Below are 23,122 nucleotides of genomic sequence, written 5' to 3'. Positions count from 1 at the left end.
AAGGAAGGAACACAAGAGCACAAAAGCACAAGAGACACCCCCCAAATTCACTCAATCAAAGTACCCCCCCCAAAGTGATGATTTTGGCACTTCATACTTAGTGCGATTACAATGAGCCACTTGCAAAACAAGGCAAAGTGGACTTATGATGCAAATTTTACAACTTCTCAAATGAGATACAAGAGACTTCAATCAATAGTGCAATGAATCTAACTGAGATTCAAGCAAATATACAAGTACCAAGAGAGCCAAAAATGGCCAAAATCTGAAAGTACAATTTCGACTTACAATGGCATCAATCTGATAGCATCATGTGAAAGTAGACGAAAAAATACGCACTTTCAAAAAAAACGGCACTTGAAAAGGAGGTCGTATGACCCCAAACGAAGCCTCTGAAGTTGCAAAAACTGGGATTACTCAGGTATAGTCACCAAAAACTGCATTTTCTGAAACATCCGTGCATCAAAATCAAAAAATTTCTTCACCACTGCGGAGAGCACGAAATTCTAGCCCATTTCAAAAAAAATTGCACTAAAAAAGGAGCAAAAATGAGCAAGTTATGGCCATTTGAAGTTGAACTGCAAAATAAAAAATGCAAATGAGAGGGGCCTGCCAAATTTTTTAAAAATGATGATGTGGCGCTGACGTCAGCAAGTCACTGTGTTAAATTTGACGACCGTATGACCGTCGCAAAAACTTTGCTTATCTGCTGACTGGGCGTCCGTACTGTACGAACAGCTGACGTGGCAGATGACTGTGCAGGCGACTGCGCAGTCCGCACCGTACGGATTTGCTGACTGGGTGAGCCGCGTGGCGTCTGCGAGGCGGTCGTACGGATGATGTGGCACTGTGTACGGAGGTGACATGTCGGGTGACTCGGCTGCCGTACGGACGAGTTTTACTCGCGGGCTAGTGGCCGCCTGCCACGTGGCGGGCGCGGGTCCTCCGATCTGGTGGTCGCCGGTGGGATAAGGCTGCCGGAGGCTTACTGGAAGCGGTGGCTTGGCGGCGTTTGGTAGCGGGCGCCGGTGAAAGCGAGTGGATGCCGGAGAGACGAAGGACGGGGGCCGGTGTCGGGAGGGGCCGGCGAGGCGGCAGTGGCGGTGCGTCTGCCGGGAGGGAGCTCGAGACGGCGAGCGGAGAGGGGCGGCGGCGGCAGGACCGGTGCTGCAGCGGGCGGCGGTCTGTGCGATGAGCGTGGAGACCGGCGGGAGAAGCAACTGGTGGCGGGACCTGGGCGGCCGACGGGTGACGACGAAGATCTGTGGCGGCATGAGAAACGATGCGCAGGCGACGGCGTGAGGTACAGGCACGCAGACTTGCAGATGCAGTACGGGCATCACGGGGGGGGGTCTGCGGACCCCCAAACACTTTTTTGTGTTTATTTTTTTTTGATTTTTCAATTTTTCCGAAATTTTTTCAATTTTTTTTATTTTTGATTTTTTGAAAAAATATTTTCAGAAAATTAAATTTTTTTTTTTCGAAAAATATAATAATTTTTTTTCGAAATCCGTACAATACTAGCAAAATTGGAGAAAATTTTTTTCTCACCAAAATAGGCCAACTTTATAACCAAAATTCATGGAAACGGCCTTCTGGACGCAATGACGGGGTCGGATCTGGTCTAGGACGCCTCCAAAAGATGCTGCTCCTCAGATCTGCCTTTTGACGTGGCAATAATGCCTCTTCAAGATGAATCAATGAAGCCCCAATGGCTCTGATACCATGTGAGATTTTGCCAAGATCAAGAGCTCAATGAAATGTACAAAATAGAGACATAATATGGGACAAGAATAAACTGTATTCTCATCAATAGAAAATGATCAATAATCAAATTACATAGTTATATACAATGTAGATGAGCTTGCTTATATAGGCAAGGCTAGGGATATGTGAGCACACAAACATGACATGTGGCTCAGTAAGAAACAAGGGTAGGTAGGAAATAGGTGTGGGTAGGTAGGAGAAATAATATAATAGTCCACATGAGGTGGATCACCCACTGAATGCGGAGTGTAACAACAAGATCAACACCATAAAAGGTGGAATTTCTCCTACACACACTATCTCAATGTGGCACAAACACCCAAGTGTCTCATACCCAAACTATTATGAAATGCATTATCCTAAGTAAACTTAAGTAAGGTGTAATAATATCCATGATGAATAATTATTTATGCCAACAAAATCTTGATATTTAGAGTCTCAATAAAGGCTCAAGTCCTATCATGCTGGGGAAGGACAGCTTAATAGTTGAAAGTACTATCTGTTTTTTTTAAGAAGGCTCATGTATAACTTGGCTCTTTATGTGGAATGCTTTTGCTAACTTTGCTTGGTCAAATCCTATGTGTGTGTTTAAAACTTTGAAGTATCAACTATAATGCGAAATGCATTAAACAAGAAAGTATTTAGTAAATCTTATTCTATCTGTTTTCTTATCTATATTTATTATCATAAACAAGAACACATATGATGATAATAAAATTGATGATGTGAACTTGATTGAGTCCCATTGCATTTAAGTAAGTGAAGTAGTCTGTGATGACCTCTGCTAATAACTTGTAGAAAATAACCTAGAAAAACAATTGCAACCAGAAGACAAACCTAAAAACTATTATAATCAACAGATAATTTCATATTTTATTAATATTTCTTCAAAACAGCACCAAAACAGTTTGAAGTTCATCAAACTAATACAGCTAAACATTCCTGCTTGGAGAACCAGATACTACTGGTATCTGCTGCTTAAGGGTTTTCATCCTCAAGAAGCTTGAACTTTGTGCATAAAGGGTTTTGTCTCCAAGCCACAGCTGTTGAAACAAAACATCCAACCCAAGAACATAAATTAATTGGTGTTTTCAAATTTATGGAGTGCATCCATTCTCCTTTGCCCAGCACATTGTATAACCCAAGCTCTCCTCCCCCAGCACACCTCAATCAAATGCATGACATCCCTCAAATGTTGGCAGTAACCGGGCAAGTCAATTGACATATCTAGCACCTCAATATGGGCAGTTGATTGACAAATCAATCTTTCAAATAAAGGCATTTCCAAACAGTTAACTATCCATACTTCCACCTTAATTCCAGTCCACCACAGGCTTAACCAATTGACCACATGCCCTCTTTATTGCAGTACTAACTAGCTGAAAGTAACTACAGTTCCAACTATGCTACTCCTATGCTGACAGACTAATCACTAAATAACTTTTGAGAGGACGTTCATTTCCTACCTAACTGCTAACAGAACATTTATCTCCTACCTAACTGTTGACAGAACAGTCTTGAACACTCACAAGGTGCTGTGGATTAAAAGGGGACATTACAAATCGACCCTTCCAGAATTGCTTGCCCGCAGGCTATGCAGTGCCAGACATCCCTTTATCTCTGGTTTTCCCCAGTACGTCCTTTGCATGTAGATCCCTTCAACGGACCCGGATCCCAAACCATTTTACAAGAGCAATTATCTTGGACTTGAGAGAATGGAGCTCTACACCAATTTCAACAAATTATACCCTTTACCTTAACAATCAAATGTTGTAAGTTCTGTCGAATTGTTGCTGACTGTTGAGGCTCAAAAACTTCTACTCTTTCCTCGACTATGATAAAAGGTGAGGCTAACATCTTTATACCTTTATGCATGGCTCTAACCTAGATGCAGGGCTGTACCCTTATGCATGAGATTGTGAACCCCGATGAGTCCTCTGCAAACTGCTGAGGCGGACACTCCACTATATTCTTCTATTGCCTACTTCATACAGAAACTCATAATGGCTCCATGTTTTCAAGGCTTGAAATTTTGATAGACGTTTCTTAGACATGGGTACAAACCACTAGAGTATCTCTGTCAATATTGAGAGTTTGCATTCAACATGCTATGCTAATTTCTGATTGTGTTCATTAAGAAAGACCTTTTCCTGATGCGAGAATTCACTGCTATAACCATAATTGCAAAATCCGTGAGTGCTCACAAGGCAGATAAGGTAGATCCTGGGCTGAGTGACTTACCCAATAACTTGTTGCTGAGTTTTTGTAAAGTTTGCAGTGTGTTTTCCTCTTAACTTGTCATAAAAAAGCCAAAACCTTGCAGTTTTTCCATAAAAACCCACCCAGATGATATTTGCATTACATGGTACAGCAAGCATGGGATTGGCAACTGGTAAAGCAATTGTTTTTCCTTTTATTTCTGTGAGTTTGGTTTTCATTTCTGTTGTTCCCATGCTTTCAAATTGATTGAGGGAGTGTCCCAAAGGAAAAAAATCGTTTTTAAAAGCATTTTTATAAACAAAAAAGTGCCAAGTATCTCATTTTTCCCTTCAGCAATAAGATTGTGAAAATGGGGTGTGCAATGATATTTTGTGTGTTTTCAAATGGTTTAAGTTGGGCTTGGTGGTGGAGGCTTTGCCCCTTGACCCTGTTGGTGGCATTGCCACCAAAACTCCATGAGGGGTGCTGCCCCTTGATCCCACTAGGGGTGTTGCCCCCAGACCCCCATGAGGGGTGCTGCCCCCCAACCCCATTGGGGTCTCCACTCTTAGGTCCACACTTGACCCCATACTAGAACAATCAACCTAGGTTAAAGCATATAAGTTCATATATATTCAGAGGTTGAACTTGTTTTTTGGTCTATTGTAATGTCCCCTACCTGATTAACATAATTAATCTATTTCAATATACTGAAATTGATTGAGAGACTAATCATGAAGCCAGTCATTGATATTTTTCAATTTATTAGTTATTAACAAGTGCTTATTTATTTTCCTCATTAGATGATTAATTCATTATTCATGGTTCTCAATATAGATATCAGACCCTGCCACTACTTCAGTTTTAAGAGAGAAGGGTCTATGCATGTTACCAAAGCGCGTAGAGACCAAATACAATAGGTTACCGCAAACTTTACAGATCCAAGCCCTTACCTATCTTGGGTCTATACCGTCAAGGCTTATGGGTCGCTGATCCCCACCCTATCTTGGAACTTAACCTATTGCTTGGATTTAGACTGCCCTTCTTTGAAACATCTCATTCCCATCTTCTTAAATACTGACAGTAATAACATGATTTAGACTATAAGTATACTAATTTCTTATGTATTATGAACATATATGAAATTAAGTATGACTATCATACTTATTGCAGTCCATATTTTACTATTAATTCTGCATAAGAACCTTATTGGGCTTCATATATTAAGCATACTTATTAAACGCATTCCCATGCATACCACCAAGAACAAAGATGTTACTGCCTGTAACTTAATAACAGTTCTGATCTGATCTGATCCATGGTGATGTTACTGGATGCTTTTGATTCCTTTCCTTTATATCTCTCAATGTGAGGGAGGGGTCACACCTCTTCATCATGTATGCCCTTTGGCAAGAGACACACCCTTTCATCATTAGCACCCTTTCAAAGAGTGCAACTCTTCATTATTTCTACCCTTTGAAAGGGACACAACCTTTCACAATCACATCTGCATTTCTTATTTAAATCAGATCTGTACTTCTGATTTCCATATTATGATTATCCCCGTCTCAAATGAGGTTCTCTTCTCCCTTTTATATCTCATTGTTGAGGGAGTCGCAACTTTTCCTTCCATGTCTTTTGATCATTCATTAACTTAATTAAATTTTAATTAATTATATTTAATTATATTCTTTATATTATAATATAATTTATAGTATTTTAGTTTTATTATTATTATTTATTATTATATTTTATTTCAAAGTGGGGACATTACATCTATGATATGTATAAAACTCAAATTTGATCTATATATGATGGAAAACAGTAATATATTCTCCAAATTCAGTAGATATGTATGTTTTTGAATAATATTTTAAAAAAATTATGTATTTTAAAATGTTTGATAAATGTGCCAAGTTATTGTTGAGTTTTTGTCAAGTTGCGAGTTTTTCAAATTTTTGGGCCTACTGAGTTATTGCCAAGTCTGAGGTTTTCAACTATGGTTATTATCATCAAAAGTAGGAGCATTCAATTTGTTTACCTTTTGCATCAGCTCTCTTTTGTTGTCTTTTTGGGTACTCTTCTGGCATTTCTAGATCTAAGGCTTCTTGCTAAGTACCGCCAAGTAATTAACAAGAGAGACTGTAGCTTTGAAACTTGTGCTTTACTTCAATACTGCTCAAAGTTGTGTCTATCTCCTTTGCAGTGGTTGTCTTAGGTTTAGTTTTGTCATTATTTTTGTAGGAATGGGTTTGGCAGGCTTTCGATTGGGGATTTATCACTGGTTGGTTATTTGCAGTTAGCTTCCCTCTCTCTGTGATGTGTTGCTGGATTTGGATTTTACATGCTACTCTGAAGCTCCAATTTTCAATCCCAGTAGCCCAACCATTTTATCTTGAAAATGATTTGGCCTCTTTTCTTTTGTTAGAATTTTCAATATTCCCTCCATGATTCATAGGATGGCAGGATCACAGATTTTTACCACTGTATTTGTTTTTTCAGTGCTAATCTGAAGCTTCAACTTTTGTTTTATTTGTTCGATCATTTTATTTTGGCTCCTTTAAATTTCCATCAGTGTATCTTGAGAAAGGTCTGCCATCTTTCCTTTTGTCAGTTCGCAAAATTCCCTCCATGATTTACAGGATGGCAGGATAAAGCTTTGCTTTTAACATACAAAAAATAACCCAGAAAAACAATTGCACCCAGAAGACAAACCCAACACTATTTTTATCAACAGATATTTTTGTATTTTACTAATATTTCTTCAAAACAGTACACAAGCAGATTGAATTTTGTCAAACTAATACGGCTTACCAAACACATACATGCAGAACTAGACAATAGTGGTATTCCTGATAGTCTGAATGTAGGTCTACTGCTTAAGGTTTTTCGTCCACAAGCAGATTGAAGTTCATCAAACTAATACAACTTACTAAATACGCCCACATGCAGAACTAGATGCTACTAGTATCCCGGATGTTAGATTGAATGCGGGTCGTTGCTTAAGGGTTTTCATCCTCAAGAAGCTTGATCTTGGTGCCTGGAGGGATTTGTCTCCGAGCACAGCTGCAGAAAGAAAACATCCAGCCTAAGAAAATAAATGATTTTTGTTTTCAAATTTCTGAAGTGCATTCCTTCTCATCTGCTCAGCACATTATATAACTCAAGCACTCCTTTCCCAGCATGCCTCAATCAAAGGCATGACATCCCTCAAATGTTGGCAGAATGTGGGCAAGTTAACTAACAAATCAGTCCCTCAAATTAAAGGCAGTTCGAAACAGTTAACTGGATGCATGTCCACCTTAATTCCAGTACTACACCCCTAACTAATTGACTACATGCCCTCTTTATTCCAATCTTATCTAACTGAAAGTAACTACAGTTCGAAATATGCAACTCCTATGTTAACATACCAATCACTAAATAACTGCTGAGAGAACATTCACTTTCTAAAACTGCTAACAGAACACTTCTGTACTGTCCCGAGTATAAGATTTTTGGGTTTTCTAATTCTTTTGTAAAAACAAAATGAAATAGCATACCAGAAATTAACTGAACTGATGATTATAAACAATAAATGACTATTATGATTGTCTTCACCGCTGCACTATGGGAATGAAAGCATCAACAATCCTGAATTTTACTGGTTAGAATAAAGTCACTAAATTTTCTGATGTACTTAGCACCAAAGAATATGTCTAATGACTCTAATCCAATTAGGAAACCTTAACCACAATATGCTGATATAAATGTATTTCTGATTATTACAATATTACTAAAGATGCAACCAGCCAGCAATACTATATTATTAATATGAAATCCTCAGGTATTAAAGTTGCTACAGCACTTTATTTGATCTTCAAACTGGGTCAGCTCATACATGGATAACCAGTGAGATTGACTTGTTCATACTCAGGAGTATTATACTGATATAAAAACTCATACAATGTTCAGATAGATACCAGTGTGGACAGCAGATTTAGAATGACTCCTGAGATGATAAATTCACTCATGGGTAACCTGCAACTTGCATGCCCCTGATGCTGATCTGAATTCTGTAACCAAGGATGGGAGCTAAAGATAAAACTTCTAGTCTGAAACTGTGATCAATGACCACTATATAGTTTATTGAGTCGAGCCCCCTAATGTAAATCAGATATGGAGTATTGAGGGTGACAGCAAATACTCCCAAATAACTGTCCCAATTAATATAGTTGCTTAGACTTTATTTCGCAGAAAATACTCAGCTTTAGAAAATTATATAGTAGCTTAGACTTTATTTCACAGCCTCCCTCTAAATCTATTAAGGTACGGCAGGTTGGTGTCAGATATTGTCTCTATTTAAAGCATCAAATATTAAGGCATCAAAATATAACTATGGGCCCCACCAAACTAATTGAAACTGATCTCATTTTGTCTTTTATATCAAGCTGAAACTCATAAAGATATGGCAGAAAAAGTATATGCTGGTGGCAGGGTTTGAGGCAATGTTTGAACTTAGTTTATCCCAATGTGGTGGGCCCTACCTTACACTTAGCTGTTGTTAGAGATAACACTTATCACTGAAAAACACCATGCCAAACTTGGAAGTAACACAGGCCCCACTTGAAATGTATTAGTAGACCAACACCACAAAATGTCAAAAATTGTCTTCCCTAAAGTTATCGCCACCTTTTAGTAACAAGAACAATAAAATTAAAGAGGTAAGGCAGTCTGGAGATTATTTATGGGCTCGTGATATATTTAACCACAAAATGGTGTGATCTTCAGACAAGACAGCAATTTATTTAAAATGTACTTCAAGTTGAATTTGTAATGAATTTTATCTCCAATTTGAAAGATCAGATTGGAGGAAACTTTGCCAATGCATTGTCATTATTTATTTTGGAAGCTGCTACAGTGTCGCACTACAGTACCCGCGTGAACAGTGTCGCGCTACAGTACCTTGCCAATTTTGTGGTCTTTGTGGAGACCAAATTGGAGATGTTTGTTCAGATTTATGATGAAGATTGAATAAGGAGTCTTTGGCTGCTTCTTCTACATTCTGCAAACCCCTGTAGCTGCCTTCATCACCTTCAGATTGGGGTCGATCGATATTCCAGGTCTGCCCTTAAATATACATTTGTTGCCTGAGAAGTACATGTTTTATTTGCAGAAAACTGTTTAGTAATGAGTCTAAGACTTGCTGTTGTTATTTGAGTCTGCTACGTAGGGATCCCAGTTATTGTATGTTCAGAAAAAAACGCATCTCTTATTGGCTATTGCTGTTACAGTCCCAATTCATATTTCTGGGTAATATTCAGGTTGCCTCTGTGAGTCTTAGCAACAAAGGGGTATCCAGTAGATGGCTGTCATAGTCTGTGATGCATAGAAATGTTCCTTACATGTATTGCAGTGTGCATAAATGCCTTGTTGGGTCATCAGTGCAAGCTACAGGAATGTTAAGGTCTGATATCAAAATCTGAGACTCACTGTCATTGCAATCAGTCCTAAGTTCCTAACCTTATTCAGAAATTAGTAGATTTTATGCTAATAAAATCTTGTAGTGTTGCTATGGAAGAATTGTAATAACCATGAGGGGCTAGGATACTATATTAATGGTCCTAGCTGCTGTAACCACCATATCAATAGAGATTGAAGACATTTCTGAACTTGTGCATTGCTGATGAAAAACTCTGAGTACACTAAATTGCAAATCAAAAACCATATCATTCAAAAACACAAACATTTGCAAGTTGGAGGTTGGATAACCCGTAAGGGTTATTACACCTAAGGTCTGGGTGGTGGGATGCATGGGTGTGTCTCCTGTAAAAATATTTAAAAAACCTTGAACACAGACAAAAGGAAACTAAAAAGACTAAAATTTGACAACCTAAAGCAACTAAAACATTTTTGTGACAAATTGCAGTGACTGGAGTGTGAAAACAACTGCTGTTGGAGTGTGACAAATGAACAAGGATTCGGATTCCTGCAACTGTGAGAATCATGACAGTTAAATTGAACAAGCACTCTGATTTTTGAAGCTTTGCAGAAGTTTGAAGTCAATCGAATCAAATTGTGAAATTGTCAGTGCAGCACTGATAGGAATTTCACTTTTTTTAACTTGCATGGCCATAATTAATTATTTTTTTCTAAATTTAAATATTTTACTTTTTTGCTGTCTACAAGTACCTGTTTTTCACGTTTCTGAAAAATGGTGTATCCGTACCCATCCCATTCTCCTATACAAGTATAACTATCCCCTTCCTGCTAGTAGGTTTTTAAATAGAAGCTCTTCATATTGTTTCTAATTTTATTTTGTAAGAATGCTTAGACTAAAAATCTTTATGGTGATCGGATACAAATTTGTTAGGTAGATACCAGAGAATCTAATTTACAATTAAGAACCATAAGAGAATTTTCATTGAATATATGGTAGTGGAATGCTCAAATTTTGGTTTTCAAAAGTAAGCCATAATATTAATAAAAAATTGATAAACAAGCTAGTAGGTTTTTAAATAGAAGCTCTTCATATTGTTTCTAATTTTATTTTGTAAGAATGCTTAGACTAAAAATCTTTATGGTGATCGGATACAAATTTGTTAGGTAGATACCAGAGAATCTAATTTACAATTAAGAACCATAAGAGAATTTTCATTGAATATATGGTAGTGGAATGCTCAAATTTTGGTTTTCAAAAGTAAGCCATAATATTAATAAAAAATTGATAAACAAGCTAACTGGTAAAATATTTTCTTGGTCCTTATGGATCTTTGCCTTTCTTGTGGCATTCTAGAGTTCACATGGATGATTCTGAGTCTTTAGGTTACTGGCAACCTACCTAGAAACATCATGACTCTGTTACAACCCTTTTGAATTATACATTTAAACATCTGTTGATTGATCTTGTAGAGCTCAAGCCTAAGTTGTGCAATTTATTAACTGTAATACAGAGTTTGCAACACCACAATTATGCCAAAATAACCTTCTTTGATCAGTGATAATTGTACTATGTGGAATGCAGCTTGCTTGTGCCCTTTCTGAATCTGCGAGTACCTTTATGTAATGTCCCCTAATTATTTACACTTTAATTTAACCTAAATTTGCCCAAATCTAAAAGATAGGTAATTAAGTTTTATGGACGTACCTTTGTATACTGGCTTCTTGCAACAAAGATTAGAGAACACATGAAATAATACTTGTAAAACTGAAACATATACCAATGAAATTATATTAAATGATATCAATTCTGCTATATTAGTTACTGTTTAGAATTACAATTTGTTGGGTATAATTAGTTTATTATATAAAGTCAGATTGAAAGTCAGTTACCAAATCAATGTCCTTAGCCCATTAGGGTAGGCTAGTTGGATAGGGTGTCCAAGAAACCATTCCTCCTAGGCCCAAGGGCAGATACCATATCCCCCTTGGCTCCATATGGCAGGTGTTAGGCATCCATCATGGAGTGGCATACCCAGCGAGGTGTTCTATCACCGTTGCCCCTCATCACGACCACCTTCTCTCTTAAGCCCAAGAGCAGATGCTTCATCCCTCTTGGCTCCAAGTGGCAGGTGTTAGGCATCCACTATGGAGTGGCGTACTTAAAAGAGAGTCCCTCTTTAGAATGAACCATTTATTATATTTATTCAATCCATCACATTATGATAATCAATTACATCTGACATAATTATCATTTTATATTACATTTCAACAGTGTTGTTTATTGGATTATCATCAAAGTTTCCTGTTAGTGTTACTTTGTATCAACATAAACCACTTATTGTCATTATTTCATTATAATCAGTTTGTTGTTCCTTATATTATAAGAATTTACAGTATTACCATAATTCACGTAACCTGAATCTGATTGTATTATGTATTCTGAGATTAGGTGCAGATATATATTTATATGTTATGCCTGGCAATACTGTTATTTTAATGCTGTTTGAATAAATAGATAAAATTTACCTTCTTAACTTAATATGATATTAACTGTCACTGACTTGATTAAGAACATCTTAATTTATATTCATTGATGCACAGATCTGAATTTAAATATGTATATCATACTGGCTGATATATACTCTAATGCTAACTCAGAAAATTCATGCTTATACGTACCTGACACTGAACTTACCTGTCTTTATCCCTGCTGGCAGACTGACTTTCTTGTTCCCCTCGTGTATTCCCCCTTATTCCCATTTGCACCGGGGGGGTATTTATCCTACCTCCCCATGTGGTGAAGAGCCACGATGGTCTCCTAATAGGCAGCACCCCCCTTGTTGAAGGGTTGCTGTCCCTCTATTTCTGACGGCTCTTTTCAAGAAGAGCATCGCTTCATATAAAACCCGATTTGGAACTATTAAAACCACCATTTAAAGAATGGTTATCGGGCCTTGGTAAATATAGGGGTTAATTGGTTAACAGAAATATTATAAGTTTAAATACAAAGCACCATTATAATATAATGTGTATTGTTAATATAATAAAATCATTCAATATAAAATGCAAATTGATAATATAATATTATTTATTGTTAATATAATAACATCATTTAATATAAAATGTAAATTGATAATATATAATATTATTTTAATGTTAATGTGATATAATATAATTTTGATATGTTTTTAACATATTATTTTATTTGGCAAAAACTATATTAATTATTTCTACTATAAATGTGGGGACATGACATTTTATACCATCTAGTGCATACACATGGAGATTTTGAGACTTGTATGAATCTCTTCCAGAACTGCAAAAGTAGAAAAAATTATATTAAAAATAGTTAAGAGTTACTTTGAATGAGTTATATTTAGTTGTGAATAAATCACAAAACAAAGTAACGAAAATTTAAAGTATGCTTTTTTCCTCCAATAAGATCAAGTTAGTCTTTTGATTTTTATTTATGTTGCTTCTTTGTGGAGTGAGCAACTTCTCTATTCCTGTTGGGTTCATGAAAGAAGCATGGTTGATGAGATTCTCCTTTACTTGATTGTAGTAAAAATTTGGAAATATCACTCAATTTTTTTTAATATTGTTAATTGCTTACAAATATTCTGCTTATACGATCATAAACATGAGACCAATACAAGCTCTTGTGAGTACACCCATGCGACTAATATCACCTCCTTTTGAGCAACCATATTAGAGACCACACCTATAAAATACCAGGGGTCACAACATAGAAATCTACTTATTTAGAAACTACATTCACATTATAAGCCAACTATGGAAGACCAAGAGTCTCAACTTTGAATACCACATTAGATGTCCCATTGGGATTTGACCTTGGGTCTCCAAATTGAGAACTCAATGCTTTAATCAAATTAAGCTGAATCCCTTGGAGACTCATTTAAGTTTTTACTTTAGGAAGTAGATAAGAATTGATCTTCAACATCCTTCTTAAAGGCACCTACTTTTACTTTTTGTCTTACTGTTGCAACTTTGTGTGGGCTGAAGAGGCTGTTCTGGAATAAACATGCCAAGCCAGAAATATATGTAGATTCACAACAAAGCTAATACTGAAGGAAAGAATCAAATGCATCAAGAGGAATGCGTGCACAAGAGCTGAGTGGCATGTTTTGAAGTGTTTGGAATGAGGGATTGTGTTAACTGTCTAGGATGTTAAAAAATAACATTAATTTTTGGCTAAAGGATTTTTTTAGGGTAAGTACAAAGCCATCAATGCAATAGTTAATTCTTTGGAATCAAAATGCATTTCTCATCACAATCTTGGTAGAAGAGTGCAAAAAATTAAAATAGTAATATGAAAAACTTCTGAATGACTCTCAAGCACAAATTGAACTGAGTAACAAAAACTAAAATTATGTGAAGAGCATCCATGGCTAACTACAATTGATGTTCTAATTGGGGGAATAAGTGGAATTTGTTCTCAAGAAATTCAAGTGATGTAAGGCTCTGGGTTTATAGATCCTGTAAAATGCCTCAAAACATTGTCAAGAGAAAGAGAAGCTTAAGGACATGTACATAAAGATAAAATCTTAAAGTAAATAGAAGAGAGGCTTTGTGCACCAAGCTTGTCTTAGTTATGGCTTCTCATTTTCTATATTAGATTAGGAATTAAGAGAATTGATGTTGAGTTGGAAGAAAGAAAAAACAACATGAAACGTAAAGCTGGCTTGACAAAGAATACATTGCACATGTTCTTACTCACATGAATTGTTACGAAGGAAAAAATTTAGATTTTACAAGCTAACATGCATGCCATTTCATAGAGTTGAAGAAGTCGTACACCATGGTTCTATATGAGGTTCTCATGAAAGAATTAAGAGCAGTAAGTGTTATGGTAAAAATTGACATTTTTTATTTAATCCAACCACTTGAAAAAATATTGACTTCGCTGGAATGGGGATTTTATCTTCCGTTTTTTTCATGTAATCTCCCCAAATTATAAATTCCCAAATTTTTGCCCTAGATCACAATTTCTTAATTAAAGACAAAGTAGGGTTAGAGATACTTTTCACTTTGATTGAGATCCTGCAAACAAGTTAGGAATCATTTACAATCATAATTCACAAAACAGATCTTTTAATTAATCATCAAACATATATTAGAATTATAGATCTAATCACAAGATTTCTTAAATCAGTTTGAGAAGGCTCAACCATAGAAGAGCTAAGATAGGGTGACTTGATAGGGTGCCCTAGAGATCCTCTACGCTAGGTCCAAGGGCGGAACTCTATCCCCCTTGGTCTCATGTGGCCTGTGCCATCCATATGAGGTGGAGTACCTAGTGAGGTGTCCTATAAGCATTCCCATCAATCTTGCCACTTCTATCCTTCATCCCATGATTGAACATTCTTAATACATTCATTTACCATGATAGAGAGCATGAGGAACATTCACAATAGGGTGCCCTGAAGTCTGTCCTTTCTAAGCCCAAAGGCAGTATCCTTTGTACCCCTTTGGCCCCATGGGACTTCCCAGTCTTATACCATGAGGTGGCGTACCTAGAAGATGACCTCATCACCTTTCCCCTACTTGTAAGTCCCCAATTTCTCTACCATGGCTGGTTACAGCAGTCAGACAGAATAAACATGCATATCATCTTATATCATAATCACATATTTCCTATATCCATACATTAAACCAGTCATAGATAGTAACACACCATGAATCAACAATATATCTATTATGCTATGTCAAGTAATCATAAACAGCAATGCATATTAATTCAGAAGTATGCAGATATACACAGAATTATTACATTTTGTATGCAAATCCATACGATAACCAATATATAAATCGCACTGCTGAGTATTATATCTTCCTTGTGATTTGATTCCCTTTTTCCTTGTGTGTCTTTGAACTACTGGATCTTGATTATATATATATCCTTCCATCGGGTGTATAAGAGTGGCGTCTTTCTTGCAGGGTCATGACCGATGGGAGGGTCATGTTTGTTTATTTGCCAATTGCACCTCCTCTCACCTAATCACCTCCTTTAATTTGTGTTTGTTAATCACTCTATTGGTTAATGCAGAGTTACCCATTGATTAATGCTTAATCGTCCCATTGGTCAAGGGAAGATCACTGTTCACAGAGGAGAGAGGCAATTCATAAGGCAGCGCTCCTGGTTATGAACATGATCGATACAGAGTGGTTATGATTCTGTTCAGGGTTGTGATACGGTCTGCTGTAGACAGTCTTACGATTAAGAAATTGTGATGCAATTGTGAAGTCTCACTATTGTGAGACAATTTCTAATTAGATATTGTTGAATCTGGTCGGGGTCATAACATTTCACTTGGGAGAGCAGTAAAGTAATAAGGGTCTCTTGTTTGCACCACTCCATTCAACTTCATCATTAACAATATGAAGGAGCTACAAGATTTGGGAGTCAGGGTTCTAGGTCTTGCCAAATGTGTTATTTGTCTTCTCTTTTTAGATGATCTATCTCAGGGAAAGCTATCTGAGGTTTAAGATGTTGAGAAGGATTAGCCGTTGATTTAAGTGGTATTGACAAGTGCAAGTTTAGGAGTGTCTTTAATGATGAAGGTGAACTTAGTAATCATGATTTCATGTTTGGGGATTGAAAAATTGGGGCATGTGATTTTACAAGATTACAATTGATTCTGATCATCTATAAGGACTATCAAGGAAAGGGTTATTTGGGATATGGGATCTTTAGGATGTGAATCATTTTCTAGCATGTTGAGGAATAATGACCCAATGGCAAAAGCATAGTAGTTTTAAATTATGTAAACTGCTTCTGAAAACAGCCGTGTGTTTTGATTTTGCAAAAACAAAACACAGTCGTTTCCAGAAGCATATTACATTATTTCATGAAGAGTGAAGATAATCTTATGTTCATTATATTTTTCAAGTTCTCAATACATCAATTGCTCCTTTATAATGTTTGAATCAAGATTCTGAAAATTAGAATAAGATTTAAATCTATTTATGACAGGGATGCCCACAGCTATGCATGCTTTGTAAGGAACTATTTGTTAGTAGAGTGAAGGAACAGTAATCTTGATCTGCTTTGGGCTTTTTACTCTCTAATCTCTTTCCCCATGGCAAAGCTTTAGGAGCATGTTATGCTTTATAAGTTATCCTCATCTCACAATTCTCGTCAATTTGAAATGACAAGTATGATCCACCACTTTCAATCATCCCATTATAAGGATTTTCAGCAGAATTATCTGAATTTTCTGCCTTAGCAGATGATGCATTGCTACTGTTACTGTTGAGGGACATCTAGATATTAGTACATAAACATTACTCTTTGCTCCTATATGAATAGAGATCTGTGCAGGATGCTGTAGATGTTATGTTGACTCTGGCTGTATTGTTAATGACATGCATATGCAATTATAGTAGAGGATGTTCTAGTTCTTTTATGGAGTGGAATGGATATGAAATTAAGATCTTGCAATTTTTCAAGAGTAAATAGTATGCAGTTAGAATGCTAAAAACTACTGAATTGTCTATTTTCTGTGCATAATGTCTTTACCAATTTACTTGCTATTATATCATGTGTATCATAAAAGCAAGTAAGATGACTTTTAAGATATTTTTTTCTATATTATTGATCTTCTCTTTGGCTATTTCCCATGTTTGCAAGGAAGAAGGATGGTGGCATGCTTTTGAAATTGGAAAATTGTGATGTCTTTTTTTGATAGGCGATGATATTATATGTTATAGTTAAACTGGCAAGGGATGACCCAATCTTCGTTTCCCTACAGGATGAAATACGCCGTGAAGCACAAACAATGAGCTTGATTAACCATGCCAATGTTTTACGAGCACATTGTTCATTCGTGGCAGATAAAAAGCTTTGGGTTGTAATGCCATACATGTCTGGGGGTTCTTGTCTTCATATAATGAAATCTGTCTATCCAGATGGATTTGAAGAGGCAGTTATTGCAACTATCCTGAAGGAGGTTCTTAAGGCTCTAGAATATCTACATAGCCATGGGCACATACATCGTGATGTCAAGGTATTATTCTAATGACCATGATTAGTAGGCACTAATCTGTTTTTTTAGTTAATATTATGATTCTATTTATAAATTTATAATTGATTTCTACCCTAAAATATACTTATCTTAAAACTTTCAATCAGAATATTGTTTGTGATTTCTCAAAATTTTAGATTGTACTCAATCATAATAAGTGTTTTTAATCAACAAGTGAATCTGCAATATCCGGATTCCATGTAGCATTTTCGATTGATCATTTTCAAAGATTGAATGATTACTAGCTCATTGTGAGTTCTATAGTTGTTTGATGATTAAATCGGTGAATTGCTGAAATGGGGAGATTAGGTCCGTTTATATTTACCACTTTGGCACTTATGGTCACACCTCACCAATATCAAATGGATGTCATTGATTTGGGAAAGTTCAAAGTAATTCCTTCTTTTATGATAACTGTTGGGTTTCTTCAGATCAATGGCTCTAGTTAATTGACACCTTACAAATGTGCAAGCTGTTTAAAATGCCAAATCAATGGTATCATGGAAAACAGCTCAATAACATTTAGTGCATAGATAATGATGGTGACACATTAAATTTATTCAGACAAGAAATTTTTCTGAACTCAAGAGCGGGACGTTAGTCCATGGATGAAAACATCATTCTTTCCTTGGTCAAGGGCAGAAAGGCAGGCAATAAATTATAGCGTAGTCAGAGAAATGGGAGGGAACCTTATGTACATATCGGATGTCATGATAATGATTTAAATCTCCTTTAATAACATTACAATGGATTTAATAATAATCACAATTGAGGACATATGCTTGGAACAATACAATACCTTATGCACAGATTCAAGTCATACTAAATTTTCTTCACATGTTTCAAGAGGAGATAAAAATTGATTTGACACTAAGACCTTATTAAAATCAAAGTAAATCAAATCATGTTCTTAAGTGAGCATTTTGAGGTTAACGGGATGAATGTTCAACTTCAATCAGTATGAAAACAGAAGCAAAAACAATAGGTCAATTGGACTCAAATTGTACATTTCATTACAATAGAGAAATGCCAGGCAAAAAAGACACTAGTTTATGATGAATATCTAATCAATAAGCTCTAATTATAATTATAAGTAAATGGCTAAACCTGAAGCTGTTATGCCCTAAACCATGAGAAAGAAAGAAGATATGTTAATGTCCACAATTGACCAAAGTAAGTAAATGGGTCTCAAAATTTACATAAAAACAATGTATGAGTATAAATTGCCTTTGAGGATATGATCCGTGAATGAAACATGGAGTTGGAGATGAATGCAGAGACCAGCAACGTCACATGTCTGTGTATCAAGGTTATCAAGGGTCAGTTCAGAAGAATCAGCCTCACCATCCTCCATCAAGGACCGAGTGGGCCAGCCTGAACAATTTCCGGAGGAAGTTGGATGCTCCCTACAATATCTCTCGTAACATTGGTTGCAAAGACTATTAATGTGTCCCTGCCTCTATGATCATGTATATATGTGTGTGTGTGAGAGAGAGAGATAGATATCTATGTATAAAAGATCGTTTTTCCCAAGACACTTCTTCGGTTGGTCAATTCTTCCACTTGATTTAATATTGTTTGATCTGTGTCAAATGTAACTTCATTGTATGGGTTCACATAATTTCTTTACGTTAAAACACAAGTCGTCCCTTTATTAAGGACTTCAATTCAGTTTGGATAGGATTTTGGGGTTTCCATTTTCTTTATAAAAGAGGAGATATTACAAACATTAGAAAAACAACTTGACTTTCATGTTGGAATTTAGATTTAATGTGGAAATAACAAATTAGCAAAAACAGTAATCATCTATGTTTGCAGGAAAATAAAGAAAGAAATGAATTTCCACAAAAAGATTGGCACAAAGATTTTATAGGGTAAGAAACCGTTGAATGATGGGCATAGAAAATCCCAATCTACTTGATACCAAAGTTTTGTAAAATGCTTTCTGGGTATTGCCTTGTGTGGAGTGCTCCAGATTCTATTCAGAGCTTGACTAATATTATTAATGCTTAGAGGTGTTCAACAGTGGCAGCAATGCATGGAGCATCATGTCATGGCAATATAAATAAAAACCTTTTAACTTAAATTTGACAACCATGGGCATGTCAAATAATTTTTAATTTTTAATATTTAATAATAAACATAATATTAATATTAACAAACATTATAGATATCTTAGATACATCTATCTAAAAAATGCTCAGAGATATCAATTTATAGCTATTCTTCCCCAAGTTTTTGGGATTGGGATGAGAGGGATGGGGGGATGTGTTTTCAGGACAGGTTTTTTTAAAGGCCATTTTTTAGGGGATGGGGGGATGTGTTCCTGGGACAGGTTTTTTTAAGGCCATTTTTAGGGTACGACTGTTAAAAGAAGGGAAAATTTAAAAATATAAGGGAGTTTCACATATTCATATGATAACATTTATTAAGCATTCATCATAAATGTATGTATGTATGAGCATGAGTTAATAAAGACATGCTTGAATTGTGTATATATTTAGGTGATGGGTTTATTATCGAAGTAAAAAGATAACTGGGTAGATTCTAGTTTGACCTCAGTTGGGATACTAATAGATGGGATTGCCATATGAGTTGTTTGTGCAGTGCATAATTGATACATTTTTGCATTATGAATGTAGCATTTCTTGCCAACTATGACTTAACTAATGTTTAGCAGTATAATGAGTATAGCATGCCAACTTTGTCTGTGGCAGCCCTTTTACAATGTATACTAAACAGGCTTTCCAATGTATGAAACAAAATAATTCATGATTGTGATTTCGACTGTGAAGATGCAAAGATCTACAATAGGGAATATGTATTTTGTAGATTTCTTGATCACGACTAATCATTGGTCTATAACTTGGTCTGTAATATCCCCGATCAGGGATATTGCATGTTTTTAATTGGCTTAACTTCATGGGATACCGATGATTAAAATATTTAGTAGAATATGCAGAAATGAATTATAAACTCTTGCAAAATGAACAGTCAACAAAGCAACTCACAGTAAGTGATTAATCCTCTTATTACAACAGAAATCACACATACAATCAATTCAGTTTACCAGAATTTCAAAAACAACAGCAGCAATATTATTATTAGAAAATAGGATGCATCTACAGCCAATGGTGCTAAAGGAGCTAATATAGGATTACAAATCCTAGGGCTAAGAGAGCTGCCTAAAACTCTAGCAAATAGACACTTTAGGAACTGCCTGAACAGCAATTAAGTAAAGCTCAATTACAATACTTGTGTGGAATTGCCCCAGACTGGTTCAAGGGTTTTCGTCCACTAACCAGCTATGGAAATCAAGGGGTTTCTGCCCTCCAATCTCGCATGATAGACAAATAGGGTGTCCAGTCTGTTCGAGCAAAATTAATGGATAAATAAGTCTATCTTTTCTCAAACCTTGTCTTGATTAAATATGCAATTTTCAAATTCTTTTCCTTTTCCTCCAAAATACACATGCCGCACAATCCTTGGCTGACACCCTTATTGAAATGATAAGCTTATTACATAAACACTCGTGGCCTCACAATCAGATTGTCAAATGTAAACAGTTAAACTTTCCTAAGTTACTTTCTCTAAGCTCACATGAAATGACAAATGGGCTTATGGGACAATTTAGAATCTTATGGGAAAAGAGGACATGATAGTCTTTTCTCCTTGAGATTGCTTGCTCTCAAGAAATTCAAATTTGGATGCTTTAAGATATCAGCTCCTTCCTATGTAGCATCTTCTATTGTCAGATTCTCCCATCTCACCAAATACTTGCTAATGTTGCTATTCGTCAACTTGCTTTCTCGAATCTCCATGATAGCTTTTGGTGTTAGAATGAGTCTTCATCATCCAGTGGTGGCAAGTATTTGGACAGTACAATGTGCTGCCCCAATGCATGTTTAAGGCAAAAAACATGAAAGATTTAGTGGATTCTGCAATTCTCGGGTACCTTTGTTTGTTGGCTACTTCTCTCACTTTTTTTGGTCATCTTGTAGTAACCATGAAATCTGGGTATTAATTTTTGCAGCTTTTTTCTTTAATTTTTACAGCTTTTTTCTTTTGGTACATCATTGGTCTACACAGAGCTTTTGATGGTTTTGGGTGCGTTGAAAATTGTTCTTGAGGGATTTCAATCCCTCTTGACTTTGCTTGATCATATCTATTGTTTTGGGCACCTTGTTATTTGTAATTGTAAGATCCACAAGGGTTAGAGCATTATATTATACAAAGCCTTGAAAAGTGACATACCGATGGACATATAGTAGGAGCTGTTATAACATTGTTTTCTCAAATTTAACCACTTGACTCGAGCTATTTGCTGTCCAAAAATGTAATGTCTTAAGTACCTTTCAATCCATTCATGAACAATTTTAGTTTGCCCATCCGTTTGGGAGTGATAACTTGTGGTAGGTGTGATCTTTGTTCCTACCAAACAAAACAATTCTTGCCAAAAGTGACTCAAAAGCCTATTGTCATGTAATGCAAAATCCTCCTTGAAGAATAAATCAATAATTTTGGAAGCCTTGAATTAAGAGGATATGCCATAAAAATGCATATACTTTGTGAGTTTATTCACCACAATATAGATGTAGTCTCTGCTATCATTTTTGATTAGGAATTGGTAATGGCTAAAGTAGGCTTTTGGGATAGACTTGCTTTTGCTTTGTTTTGCTAGCAAGATGAACATTCCTTAATGTGCTTGAACACACCCCCCTTCATTCCTTTCTTAGAGAATCTCTCCCTGGTTTGTTTGTATTTATTAAAATACTTTGGGTCGCCAAGCAATGAAGCATCGTGCATGGCCATTACAATCTTTTCCCACATCTTTGACTTTGGAATCAAATATGTAGACAAAAAAAATTAACATTCTTCTAGTAGTTGAGCTTTGCCTATAATTAAATATTTTTTAATTATTTAATCAATCTACTAATTGTCCACCCCCCTCCACATTAATTAAGTAATTTTACATTATTTAATTAATTATCATTTATTCCATAATTAATTGATTTTTAATTAATTAATTATTCCTGTCCTTTTTTTCTTAAGTCCTTTTATAATTAAATAATTCTTATTATTTGATTAACTAATTATTTCCTTTATGGTTGAATAAATAAACTCATTTATCCTACCATTTATCCTTTCACCCACCTGTCCAATAAAAAGATGAATACCTATTTACTGTTACCCCTCTCTTGGTCATGAAATTAAATAATTTATTATTTAATTATTCTATTTTCCCACTCACCTTCCAACTCTCTCCACTTTTTGACAGCCTTCGCCACTTGTCCTTTTTCTTCTGACTGCTGCCACTTGCTTCCTGATTCCTTTCACCAGATTCTCCACTCTCTCTCTATCTTTGGCAAAGTTTCTCCTATGCAATCTCAGCCGTCCATTCTTTCTGTGTTCAATTCGAACTCAACTGTTAAATCATTCTTGATTTGATGATGACATCAAGCTTCAAGAAGGTGCAATCTCTCAAGGGCACTATCCATGTAAGCTACTGCAACAAACACCTGAACTTCAACATAGATTGAGAGAGATCACACAGCTGGTTTGAGGATACTCAGGTTTTCAACACAAAGCCATTCACAACCAGCAAATTACTAGTGACTTGAAACAAATGACAAATTCATCAATATCCATCAATTAGGCATTGGCAATATAAGAAAACACTTGGTGTTTGG

The 23,122-nt window shown here is 35.9% G+C and overlaps 1 protein-coding gene across 4 annotated transcripts in view; it reads left to right on the top strand.

Moving 5' to 3' along the window:
• LOC131062986 (serine/threonine-protein kinase BLUS1) overlaps positions 1–23,122 on the top strand; it is a 133,000-nt gene that overhangs the window by 8,533 nt on the left and 101,345 nt on the right. For all 4 annotated transcript variants that reach the window (XR_009371592.1, XR_009371591.1, XM_059216767.1 and 1 more), the window contains exon 5: positions 17,160–17,414. Coding sequence is in view for 2 of the 4 variants with exons in the window: in XM_059216767.1 (XP_059072750.1) it covers positions 17,160–17,414 (255 nt within the window). In the remaining 2 variants the exon portion in view is untranslated. The remainder of the gene's footprint in view (positions 1–17,159; positions 17,415–23,122) is intronic.

This window comes from Cryptomeria japonica, chromosome 2, assembly GCF_030272615.1.
Source record: "Cryptomeria japonica chromosome 2, Sugi_1.0, whole genome shotgun sequence".
In the NCBI taxonomy this organism is placed as follows: Eukaryota; Viridiplantae; Streptophyta; class Pinopsida; order Cupressales; family Cupressaceae; genus Cryptomeria; species Cryptomeria japonica.
Note: the sequence above shows the minus strand (reverse complement) of the source record. Positions and strands in the feature narration are given on the sequence as shown.